Source organism: Macrobrachium rosenbergii, chromosome 40 (genome assembly GCF_040412425.1).
Source record: "Macrobrachium rosenbergii isolate ZJJX-2024 chromosome 40, ASM4041242v1, whole genome shotgun sequence".
NCBI lineage: Eukaryota > Metazoa > Arthropoda > Malacostraca > Decapoda > Palaemonidae > Macrobrachium > Macrobrachium rosenbergii.
The window spans coordinates 24377666-24391160 of record NC_089780.1 but is presented as its reverse complement, the minus strand read 5'-3'; the positions used below and the strand labels follow the sequence as shown (position 1 = coordinate 24391160).

The 13495-nt window shown below is 36.1% G+C and overlaps 1 protein-coding gene and 1 long non-coding RNA gene across 6 annotated transcripts in view; one reads left to right on the top strand and one right to left on the bottom strand.

The window, feature by feature from the left end:
- The window catches only part of LOC136826262 (uncharacterized), a 246992-nt gene that overhangs the window by 58827 nt on the left and 174670 nt on the right, over positions 1–13495 (top strand). The gene's annotated exons all lie outside the window — the stretch shown is intronic.
- The window catches only part of LOC136826258 (salivary glue protein Sgs-3-like), a 68851-nt gene continuing 66355 nt past the window's right edge, over positions 11000–13495 (bottom strand). The window contains exons 8-10 of the mRNA XM_067083386.1: positions 12069–12160; positions 11729–11845; positions 11000–11431 (exon numbers count right to left, since the gene is read on the bottom strand). Of these exons, the coding sequence (XP_066939487.1) occupies positions 11771–11845; positions 12069–12160 (167 nt within the window). The 3' untranslated portion in view covers positions 11000–11431; positions 11729–11770. The remainder of the gene's footprint in view (positions 11432–11728; positions 11846–12068; positions 12161–13495) is intronic.

Sequence of the window (13495 nt, the reverse complement as noted above, 5' to 3'; positions counted from 1 at the left end):
AGAGTCCAGATTTTTGTGGTAATTAAGGTAAGTAGTGTATCATTCTAGAATACCCCATTCATCTAGCAAGACCTCAGCTTTAAAATTACAGTTATATATATATATATATATATATATATATGTGTGTGTGTGTTTGTGTGTAAACATATAAAGCAAAAACCACAGGAAAATAACAATTGAAGAACCGTACCAAGTGCTTTCGTGTTTATTCACGCATCGTCAGGGAACAACGATGACGCCCTAGTAAAAGCAAAAAACGCTTGGTACGGATCTTCCGACAATCATTTCAACGTTTTTTTTTTCCTTCACTAAATCACGCATACTAAATCACGTGCATGTGTTCCGAATTGCAGTCTGTAGTCCTGATCACCAGTGAATGTAGACAGCTGATAAATGCCAAGCGCATTTACATGAAACATGCAGATGTGGCACTAGAAATGGAGGTTGCCCTGTGATGGAAGAAGTCAATCCGTCCTTTTCATTTTTGTCCTTGGCTAGCTCACACTTGTGTCGATTCGGTGGGCGTATGTATTTTTTTGAACACTTGCTTTAGAATGAGTCTCGTCATTGAATCGTCCTTGAAATCGGATTTCTGTTATCTATCTGACAGGTTTATAGTCTCTGTGTGACTGATGATGGCAGACTCCAGAGTCGTCATTTTTTACGGCTAATTACTTTTGAAGGAAACGTAGCTCGGCCTGATTCCCATATGTGTATGACCAGTATCCCGCGGTATAAAAATCTTCGGGCTTTGCGAACTAAATCTTACTGATCGTGTATGCCCAATTACTCTTTTTTAGATGGATCTTCCAGAAGTAGATTTCATTACAGTTCCTGACTGGGATTTTATAAACGCCGGAATCCTTTTTTTTTTTTTATCGAAATATACTGTACAGTAATGAATGAACCACCGATGGATTTAGGATGGCGAAAAATAATTGGATTGTCAGATTTGAGGCGTTCAATTATTTTTTTTTTTTTATGTTCTCAACATATGGGTGCCTTTTTTATACTAAGTCTGTTTGTTATGAGTGGGACCTCTGTCTATATTTGATCGCTTATTGTTAGTCTTGTCGATACTATATGTTGGGTATAGTAATTTGGCCAGATGTTGGTGAATTGCATAATATTCTTTTTCCATATACCGATGCAAACACATCTGAAGTCCTCTAGGAAATAGGCTGTAGTCAGCTGTGATCTTTACTGAGATATCATGATGACTTAGACATTGGATAAAGAAAATTGGAAGAAATAGGCTTCTTATACACGGTGAAGGCATATTCTGTCTATTTTCTTAGATTAAAACTCATAAACAAACTGTGTATACTGTATTATGATCCTGCCCAGTTTTGTCTGTTGAGACATCTTCAAAAGGCTAGTATATAATAGCCTAAATATGCAATATTTATGTATTTAAACCGTGTTACAGTGTTTTTTTACAGAGATATAAACACATGTATTTATAGCACTGTATGTATTAAGAAGCGGGAAAAATTTTGCAAGTTGTCAATAATTGTTATTATATTATTATTATTATTATTATTATTCAGAAGATGAATCCTATTCATTTTGAACAGGCCTACAGGGGCCATTGACTTGAAATTCAAGCTTCAAAAGATATGGTGTTCATTGAATGAAACTACAGAGGATAATAGGCAATAAAAAAAGAGATTATTTATTAGAAAAAAGGATTAATAAGTTAATAGTTAGATAGATAAAACTGTGAATAGACTATTAGCAGTACAAGGAGAAACGTTTCAAGGTATTAATGCATTGCATCATAGCCTGAAATTTTGAGTTTCTCATTGTACAACATCCTCAGGGAGACTGTTCCACAGTCCAACGATGTGAGGAGTAAAAGACCTCTGAAACTGAGAAGTTCGACAGCGAGGCGCATTTACTGTCTATTGGTGTTACTGTTCAGCAAATATGGTAGCTCTTGGCAGGAAAAGAGGACCAGGGTTAAGTTTTGATAGCGAAAGTTCTCTGATAAAATTGTAAGGATATAACTAGAAATTCTGAATAAAGGGACAAAGAGAGAGAAACCTTTCAGTGATAGACACTGATAGATAGAGAGAGATTTTAAGAAACGAACACACACACACACAGAGAGAGAGAGAGAGAGAGAGAGAGAGAGAGACGAACAGAGAAAAAGGAATAAGTTTGGAGTTTTGACTGTAATTTCATGATAAAGCTAGACCTAAATGCTTATTCGCCTTGCATCGAAGACAAGAAAGCAAAACAAAAGGTGTTGTGTTTTAAACGCCTGGGTTCAGTGATGTTTTGGAACATAAAGCAAAACACGGGTAAATTTTATGATTGTGTCGTGGTTACGAAGCCATTATGACTGCTCTTAATCGAGTTCGTAATCACGAGAAATTCGTAACAAAAAACGCATGGTGGCCTTAGTGGGATAAATAGCCTCCGGAAATTATAAGTTCCGATGGCGTCAAAACACCCTTTTTGAAGGCGGTGCTTTTTTCTGAAATCCATCCAAATGGGCTGTCTTTAGATTAGCCTAACTAATTAAGCATCTACAGGGCCGGACCAAAACCAAGATTCCGCCTACAGATGGGCGGGACAAAAACTTCCAAAAATCCCTATCAAGTCCAGTTGAGAAGCAGAGAAGAGAAGAAAAGACAGCAGAGAAGCAGAGAGAAGATAGGGGGTGGGGTTGTAAGCCTCACTAATTGTGGGTTGATAGAAGAAAGGCTCACATTTGACACTCACTGTAACCTTGCACTGCAATTCATTTGTATACCTACTGTAACTTTATTATTGTGTTAATGAAGTAAAGAAAACTACATTGCGCCTTCTTCAAGTCTCCTGGAACTGAAAACACGCTACTGCATATCAAAGCCAGAACAATAAGCGTCTCTAAAGAAAGTAATCTTCTTAACTTGACAACGAATAGCAGAAATAAACAGAAAGAAGAAAAACAAATAAAGACATCACATCAATGGTGGCAGTGGTGGAATCCAGAACGAAGACAAATAGTGCAGTGCAAGTGTGAAAGACACATACCAGAATTTAAAACAAGCATCTCTCTGCAAACGTTAACAGCCGAAACATAACAACGAAATGAGGCATAACATTGGCGAACAACATCGCAAGCATCCTGTAACACCTTCAACTTTTAAAACAGCAAGTGAACGTCTGAATGTCCGCAAGTGAACGTATCCTGAATGTATCCTGAAGGCAGTGGCAGACCGTATCCTGAACATTTGAACTGAACGTTTGAACATCGAAAGCAGTGAACGTCGGCAGCAGTAAACGTCGGCAGCGAACGCTACAACGAAATTGTGTTGGTCGCGAAAGTGATAAAAAGGCAGCGAACAAAGCGTCTACAGAAAGCAACTGATAAAAAGGCAGCGAACAAAGCGTCTACAGAAAGCAACTAATACGACGAGGTCGCAGAAGTAAAAAAAAAAAAAAAAAAGCCAGTTGACGAAACCACAACAGTTTACGATTGGAAGATGGCAACAGAAAATACACAAGTTGGAAAATAAATTCTCTCAAAAGTTCTCTCTCAGTGAGTGTATTATTTTTTTTTTTTAGTAATCTCTCTCAAAGGTACATAACATTTAAGGTTCTCTCTCTCAAACATTTTTTTTATCTTGTTAATTTTTTTTTGTGTTGATAGATAGGAATTTTTTTTTTTAACATACCATGATTTTTATGATGCATTTTTGAATACTGTTGTGTTTGGGTATAGATTTTCATATGATTTTAGAATACCTATTGTAATGCAGGATTCGATTAATGAACTGTTAAATGCCATTAGACATAGACATTATCATTTAAGACCAACAACAGATAGACAAAGTCGAATTCCAATGCCAAGTTCACGAATATCGTTAACTTAAGGAAATACTAACACAAGTAGCAATAACAGTAATAATAACTCTATTAATACATTTCAATTTAGAAACATGGCGCAAGCAGCGATCATTACGCAAGCAACACGATTCTGTGGAAGAGTGGAGAGTTCAAACCCTGATAAAAGTCGATTGGAATCATACTCTGTGAACCAGTGGTTAGCGGACGCAGACAGTCGTATCTCCACAAATAGAATAGCAGACGAAAGAACAAAAATAAACGAAGCCTTGCTTCTGGAGTTCAGAAAAGGGTGATGCACACAGAACTTTGAATTCAGATTAAACAACAAAACAACACATGCCGAGTTTAAAAGAATCTGCTTATCAATCTGGGAACCAGTGAGTCAAAGTGATGCTTTATATAATATAAATAAATTTCTCAACCATCACTATGATGGGGAATCAATAGCAAATCTTCACACAGATATCGAAGAAGCAACACACAAAATGATAAAAGACTTGAGAAAAACAAACATTACAATAGGAGGCAAGGATGATTTTGGTGATACAGAAACTGACTAAGTCAGTTTAAGACATGTGTTAAATTACTTGTCTTTTGGAACCATGTACAACACACTTGGAGAAAAAGAAAAGAAGGCTTTCAAGAAAGTCAAAATTGATCCTAAAAGTGATAGCCTTACCGCTTTAATAGCCATGAGACAAGAAATTCAGAAGAAAGAAATAGATTTTTCTGAGGCATTTATGCGGGTAACAGAAACACCAAATGAAAGAAAAGGCAGAAATCCCAATGAGTCACATAGAGGAAATAACATGTACAAGAATTATTCAGGACAGGTAGGGAATAAACAAACTTCCTTTCAAAGGAGCTATGCACAAAATACTCGAAGAAAGTGGAATCCAAACCAGAAGGGAAGACAGAATGCATCGAGGAGTGGACAGTTCCACGGTCCACCCATGAGATATCATACCAGTCAGTATCCAAGCATGAATAATTCAAAACCAGAGAATTATGCAGCTCAAGGGGCTAGACCAAAAATAACCCGTGAAAACTATGGGCATACAAATCATTCCACCAATGAATGCAGAAAGCCTAAAATCTGCGCACTTTGCAAAAAGATCGGGCATTTAACCAAGTACTGTTGGTTCAATAATAGGGAAACCAATAAAGAAACTGTAGAGATAAGTAACAGTCGCCCGAAAATAAATAAAGCATCTAACCAGTGACAATTATCCCCTCTACAGAGAAAAGAAAGTGAACCACTTCAAGGAGATGAAAGAGAAAAAGAAGAAAAAGTTACAATGAGAAATGAAGGTTCATCCGCATTTTCCTATTTACACAACAAAGAAGTAATATTTTCCATGAAAGAGGAAGAATAAATAGAAAGGATCTGCCTGTAGTAAAAATTCCAATAAATGGAAAGACATGCACAATACTCATTAATGCAGGTAGCACTGTAAATGTAATTTTGATAAAATAACTTTAACTAGATATTTAGGCATTGCAGAAACTCGGATTCACCGATTAAAAGTCAAGGAAATGTGAACCTAGAAATTGATATATTATCTCATAAATTTATTGAAAATTTCCTAGTTTTAGAAGACAGATTTTTCCCGCACAAGTATTATTTTCATTTAAATCAATGAGGAGACGTGGAATGATATTAGATTGTAGTGAAGGCAAGATTAGCCTGAAGCAAGACAGTCAGAAGAGCGTATGTTTTACGCTTGACGAAGAAAACTTTCACCTAAATCTGATCAATTTGTCTGAGACAGTTTCGACAAGCGAAATGGACATACAGGAAAGACAGATAAGTGACCATAGCAAGGAAGATAAAATGAAAATAGATAGAAAAGAGGAATTCCCACGATCCCAGAATACAGAATTGTTGAGAAGTGCATATCTCAGCAATACACATATAGATGATATATACTCCAATATCAGTAATTACTCAAATATGAATAAAGGTGATCACCAAAACACTGAATCTCACGAAAATCAAGGCGCCTGTACTTATGATTGCAGCAATATAGTAATGAATTATGAAGGAAAAATACTAAATGAAGTATTACTCCTAAATAAAATAAATAGATCAGAACTAAATAGTATAATAGAAGTAACAGAAGAAACCACTGGAGATGCAGAACTTTGTTATTTTTCAGACACAAAAGAAGAAATATGTTGTGTTAGCGCAGCTGATGATAATAAAGTACAATTTATACTCAACAGAGCAGTATCTTTGTATCCAAAATGTTTACCTAAGATATGTTTGAGATCAAAAGAGGATGTAAAGGGTAAGGATATTCTATTATTGAATGAAGAATTACCAGATTTTGTCAGGATGGATAACTCGCTCGTCCATATGAATGGTGGTAATTGCGAAGTTTATGTACAAAACTATTCAGACAACAGACTAACCTTATACGCAGGCATTGTCTTTTGCATAGGAATTCCCATTAACAACCCTTTACTAACAGTGGAAGAAAAAGCATTTTTCTCTATAACTGGCCAAAAATCTCAAATAAGTTCAGAAGTAAACAAAACAGAGTTTCCAGAAAATAGACACAACTTAATTCAGGTGTTAGAAAAATACAGAAATGTAATAGCTATAGAAGGAGATAAACTAGGAAGAACAAATGTTCTACAACATAGAATTTTGTTAGATGATGGAGCCAAGCCATTTTTTATTCCTAATTACAGATTACCAATAAGCCAGAGACCCATAGTTGACAAGCTGATAGAGGAAATGAAAGAAGATGGAGTAGTAATTCCTTCTAAATCTCCATGTAATTCACCGTTGTTACTTGTTCCAAAGAAAGATGGTAGTTGGAGACTTGTAATAGATTACAGAAAGTTAAATTCCAACACAGTGCCAGACAGAATGCCGGTGCCAGTGATCCAAGACATGTTAGCTCAATTAGGAGGGGCCAAAATATTTTCATCCTTAGATTTGCATAGTGGATATTGGCAAGTACCTCTAGATGAAGAATCGAAACCATTCACACCCTTCAGCACACATAAAGAACATTTACAGTTTGAAGTAATACCATTTGGACTAACATCTGCCCCATTAACATTTGTCAGATTAATGCTACAAATTCTAGGAGACATAGAGAATGTTGCAGTACACTTAGACGATGTAATCATTTTTAGTAAAGACTTAGAAAGTCACCTCAGAACATTAGAAATGGTCCTAGAGAGATTAAGAATTGCAGGACTAAAAATATAATTAAAGAAATGTCAGTTCCTGATGAAATCCTTAGAATACTTGGGTCATGTAATTAGTGAAGATGGACTACGCATGCAGGCAGGTGAAATAAAGGCAATAGTTGATTACCCAGCTCCCACTAATTTGAAAGCATTAAGAAGGTTCCTAGGTATAGTAGGTTATTATAGACCTTTTATAAAGGGTTTTGCTACTAAAGCTAAACCTTTAACAGAACTTACCAAAAAGGATATTAATTATGAATGGAAGGATGAACAAGAATCAGCCTTTCAAACACTAAAGAGCAAAATGACCAGGAAGCCTGTTCTAGTTTATCCAGATTTTTCCAAAGACTTCTACCTAGCTTGTGATGCCTCAAGTACAGGACTAGGAGCTGTATTGTTACAAAAGGCAAAAACTAGAATGAGGGCAGTATATTATGCTAGTAGAGTTTTAAATCCAGCAGAAAGAAACTACAGTACAACAGAAAGAGAATGTTTAGCTTTATATTGGGGTTTGATGTGCTTACTGATCACGAACCCATTGGTGACTTAAAAAAGAGAGCCTTTACCAACAACATGAAGTTCAATGATGGTTCATTAGTGTATTAGAATTTGCCCCAGAATTCAGATATATTCCAGGGAAATTTAACACCTTGGCAGATGCATTATCCAGATCTCAGTAAGAAACAGAAAAATGCATTACCACTAATACCTTTTGTTTTAGTTGTCAGGTAGTAGATTTAGATTTAGAAAGAGTGAAAATACAACAAGAAAATGATCCAGAAATCAGACAGATAGTAGGACAGTTAATGACAGATGAATCTTTAAAACCTGAATTAATAAATGGATTGTCGTATAAAAGGCCAACAGAGAAGAATGGTTGTTCTCGTCTATACATCCCAAAAGCACTAATCAGAGAAGTTTTAGAACTAACACACTCATATAAGTTAGCAGGACATCCAGGAATTAAAAAGACAACCAGAATCATAACGGGAAATTATTTTTGGCCACATTGTAGTGAAGATGCCAGAAACTTTGTACAGAACTGTCCAAGTCACAACTGCCAGTGTTAGGAGACGGAAACAAAAAAATTACCACAACAGCCACTCTATTTAAAATAGGTAAATCTGTGGTAGAATCAGACATCCACTCTGGAGAGAAGTACTCTAGCAGAGGAAGGACAAATAACCTGAAAAAGGTTGCATTTATTTTATTATTGTTACAGATATACGAGGCCTTACGCATAATACCTAACTTACATGCAGCACTAGCTGACACCTTCACTAGATGTTTCTCAAAACTAAAATATCGGTCAAAAGTTACACCAAGTGTAGTCAAAGCTTCAGACTCATTCGGCAGAATCCCTTCCACTTAAATGGGAGAATTGGGTGGAAAATCAGTATGAGATCTACTAATCAATAATGTTTTCATTTTCCTGGAGTTCAGCCTCATACCCTGCTGACTACACCACTCACTAATCCACTGTGTCAACTGAGAAAGAGCAGCTTCATTTCTCATAAGTGGAGACTTAACTACACCCACAAGTGTTGCATCACCGGCATACTAAACAATCTTGTTTTCCAGGCCAACAACCATATCACTTGTATACACCAAAAATAACAGTGAACCAAGAATGCTGTCCTGTGGAAGTCCAGACACACTGGGTCGTGGTTTACTAAAGATTCCATCAACAACTGAGCAATTTAAATGCGTTTCCTCTCTAAGGAATCATTGTAATTTCTCTCGGATATATGGTAGATTCTATTTGCAGCACGGCGACACTCGACAAAAATAGTGCAATTTTCATGTGAACAATTTCGTCTCCACGTGTTGAATTTGGTCTGTTTGTCATGGTAAGCTTCTCTACATGTATGGCTGGTCTGTAGTCCTGAACTTGGCGACCTTTCTTGGGATATACCTTACTAAAGTAGCCACCAGCTTTTCGTTAAACTTCCTCCTCAAATTTTGTTATGGTCTGAAATGGTTCCCTTTCCCCCAACATCTAGTAATTTTGGGGATCTCAGTGAGAACTGGTATTTGGCTGAAAATACAAAAACACATAGTGATGTTGGGGAAAATGTTAAATGGACACACAACCTGGTTTGGGGTGGTGCTGGGTCCTACCTCACAGAAAAGGATCTCCCAAATTTAACCTGACCTAGAGTGTCATAAATCTAGAATGCAATACGGGGATGCATCCTAACGCAACCTAACCTAAGTGCTGAGCCTTGCTTGACCCGTATGGCTTTGCCAATCTTGACTCCCCCCAACAACTTGACCTGACGAAGAACATCTTAATATTTATAGCAGTGATATTCACTGAGATATGACTGATGTTACCCTTAAAATACAACTTAACCTAGGTTCACAGGTCTTACTTGATCCCCCCTTTGAACATCTTAAAATTGTATAACTTCTGAAAAAGTGATAAAGCCCGCATTTGCCATGGTTGCAGATGGAAACTGGGCGATTTGGTTAGGGGGCGAGTGGTGGGTAATGCGCTGACCGGTCATTTCTGACATATTTTGCCAGAAATCAAAACATTAAATGCTATTGGAAAAACCACATTTCTGTACTGATATCAAGTATTAGCTGGTTGTAAAATTTCACTGTAACCTAAAATAGCATGGAGTTAATCTGATTATTCTGCAATAGCCTAATGCTGCATTTTTGGTACTACTGTATATTTCTGGTAGAAAAAAAATTACAGCACAAGGCATTATTAGTTCCACTGCTAAGCAGCGACTAAAGACCCTTGCAAAAAATCAAAACCGAAAATTTTACAACAATAGTACCACTGCTATAGATACCAGTGAAAATGTTTTATGAAACATTGGCCATTGGCAAAGGTTATCATTACAAGAGGAAAGCACATTAGGCTGAAGTGTATCTTTAAAAATACTCTTTAATATATATTATATGGTGCTGTAGCTAACAACGAGAAGTATAATTTCTGCATCCTTCAAATATTTATTATAATTATTGTTCTTGAGAAGGTGAACATATTCATATGGAACAAGCCCACAGGGGCCATTGACTTGAAATTCAAGCTTCCAAAGAATATGGTGTTCATATGAAAGAAGTTACAGAAGTTCATATGAAATACAGAAAGAAGAGCTCAGTTATTAGGAAATAAAAACCAAATTAACTAATGAACAAAAACATAGATGAAAATGTAAGTAAATTATTAAAATACAAGGACAACTGTTTTAGGGCAGTAATTCATTTGCAGTAGAAGAAATTCTGTTAGCACTGAGGCAAGAACAAAACCCAATACAGGGTATACAAAATTGTTTACCTGGTAATGAGTAACTTGTGAAGTAATATGGAAACAATCGTCTTTCATACCCTGCCTGCAAAAGTCGATTATACAGCCACAAAAACTGCAGAAACCAACTTGGCAGATCTTCATACTGTACCAAAGCTCTTTTGTACTATTTTAGGATTCACGGATGCTGTCTGCTATAAAATTAACATTCTGCTTTGAATATCAACTGAAAAATGTTTGCAGAAAAACACAATTGTAATTCTGTATAACTAAGAAATGTTGCGTGTATGACTATCAAACAACAATATACCAGATGCTTTTTATCAGTGAAAGCAAGTCTGGTGGTGTTCAGAACCCATAAAGCTTTATATAGAAGATATAATTCCATATTTTGTCAAGTATGTGGTTTTCAGTACTATTACACTGATTCTGTGTAGGATTAAGTTTACAGTCCTATCCTCTATATGAAACAGATATCCCTTATTGTACTCTAATGTAGGCAGTAGCTGGTAAGAAAGTGAATTAGTTTGTTCATTGTAAGATATCTGTTGATTTTGGTAACAAACTTGAAAGTACAGAAGCATCACAGGGAACAACATAAGTTTAACCCCAACTTCCATACATGATCTTTGACAATGAGAGGCATGAACGTAAATCACTCCATGTAAGGGAAAATAAAGAATGCAGTGATGTTTCAACCAATTTATTCATTAGTCACTTATGCCATTTATCAACATAGTAGAAACAAAGTATCCTGTACTCCTTTTCGATATCTGGATCACTTGTGAATATTTCACTAAATACTCATTTTTTTTTTATTTTTAACATTCAAAAATGCGAAAACCATTGCAGGTCTCGCGTTAACTTCTAAAAGATCTGTCTGGATTTCTCAGACAGAAGAGAGAAGTACATTGATCTAGTACACAAGAAAAACTACTGCAGTCACCTGAGTTTTTTTTTTTTAACACGAAAGGGAATGGAAAATATGCAAAGTCACACAGAAAGCTCTTACGTGTTGGAAAGCTCACACTAAGTGTTCAGGCGGCTGTTGGAAAACGTGGCCTTCCGATTTTTTTTTTTTCCAAATTCTTAAAACAATGCGGTCAGTTCATCATTTGCCTGAAAGATAAATGACCAACTGTAGCTTTTCAGGTTTCATGTGGACAAATAAACTTCAAGTTCTAGCAGGAAACAACAAAACATTTTTAGTGGTCAGTAATTTCGTGTATATTTAACATCACATCTTTATGGTATACTATACATATCCCCCTGATGACAGTTACAGGTCTTTGATTCTGTGGAGATTTGCTGGCAGTGAGCTGCCAAATAATGTATAGAAATGAGGAAATATTAGTGATAAATTCATACTCCAGTGCTAAATGACTAATGGACTTTGAACTGCTAATGTATAGTTACCTATTGCTCCATTTGGATGGAGCTAAGACTTGCCTTTCGCGCTTATGGCACAAGCATCTTCTGTATGAAGAGTAACATCACAGGCTTCTTCTTCCTCCTTCTCTTGTATGTGGCAGGCTGCAATGGAGACATCAACAAATGAATCAGTGAAAAAAAAACCAACTTTTTCTAGATGCCACACTTGGGGAGATGGGCAAAGTAGCCAAAGAGAATCCAGTGCACAAGACCTATATAATAAAAAAAAAGTAGGTTTATTACATTTTCCTTGGCTGGAAAGCATCACAATTAAGCTGGATTTTGTTACTGTATATACATATTTGTGAAAGTATTTGTACTCTACCTTCGGTGGCGGAGGCCGCACAAGAAATTCTGCAGTTGAATTTATCTGAGCTTGTGGAACATGAGTAGTCACAGAAGTCTGCGTTGTATTTGCTGGAACAAAAGGTTGATTATTACAGCGTGTGCTCCTTATGACATCTCGATGTATTTATTGCCCATAGTGAGACCTACTAGAAACATGTAAAAATAACTTTGGTTTTTGAAAATCTAGAATGTGGTAATAATAGTGGTCAATGGTTATTGAAAATCTAGAATGTGGTAATACTAGCTGGTCAATAATTATTGAAAAACAAAGGTGATTAATCAAGCTATCACACTGGCAAAATTAGAGAATGGTACACTGTCACTAAACTGAACAGTCTGACTGGGCAAGTTGACTTGAATGAATGATGATGTTACTACCACTTTCCAGTTTTTGACAGGGTATGAAAAATTCATTGTTAACAGAGTCAGTCATTATGGTGTACAGTGGATACAGAACTTAAATGTAATTGAGAAGATAATAGATTGTTAGAAGAAAGTTATTCCAAGACGCAAAGTACTAGGAATTTAGTGAATGAAATCATAAGAGGAGGGTGAGAGTAGAAGCTGGAAAGCTTTGATGAGGGAGAAAGATAGAGAAAGAGGTTGAATCTCATTTTCATCAAGCAGAATGAAAAAAATATTGGATGGAAAAATAGACATAGATGTATGGATAGAAACTCACAAAGGCATTAAAATTGATTAATTTATGAGATCCTTTTTCAGACAGGTGATTATCTCAAAGAAAAGGTTGACAGTTGAAGAAGGTACTTCTGAGATTTAAAACGAAGAACAGAAGCCTGTGAGGAGGCTGAGGAACGAGGAAAAGGAGAGGTAAATCTTCATCTAAAGTGCAAACTGAAGTAGATGAAAAAATTCAGTTAATAAAGAATATACATAAAAAAGAGATGACTGTCAGCCAGTGAAGACGCCAAGAAAAGCACTGTTAAAAAGAGGAAGAGACCAGATGCCATCCTGTTACCAAATGCAGATACGGATTTAATAGATAAAATTCTATGAATAATTTTATGCAGGAGAAGATTTGAAATAATGTACTGAAGTTTGACTGTTAGTATTTTATGCCAGGATTTTCCCACAGAAAAGTAAACTACAGAGATTTCAGCTGTGGTGGCAATGAAACTTCTCCAAACTCTGCAGAGATGACCAGCCATCAGCAAGATGAGAATGAAGGCCCTTAGTGGATCTGGTCCTACAGAAGCCACACTGGTAATCTAAAAGAAGTGTCAGATTTATTATATTTGTGGTAGTGATATAAGACGTACTAATTAACAAATGATTGGTGATGCTTTCAAGAAAAATTGTTGATTAGATGCTAGACTGGTACTTCTTTTAATCAGCAGATCCATCTTTACTCACACTAACAATCTTATAAAGAACTATTTCAGA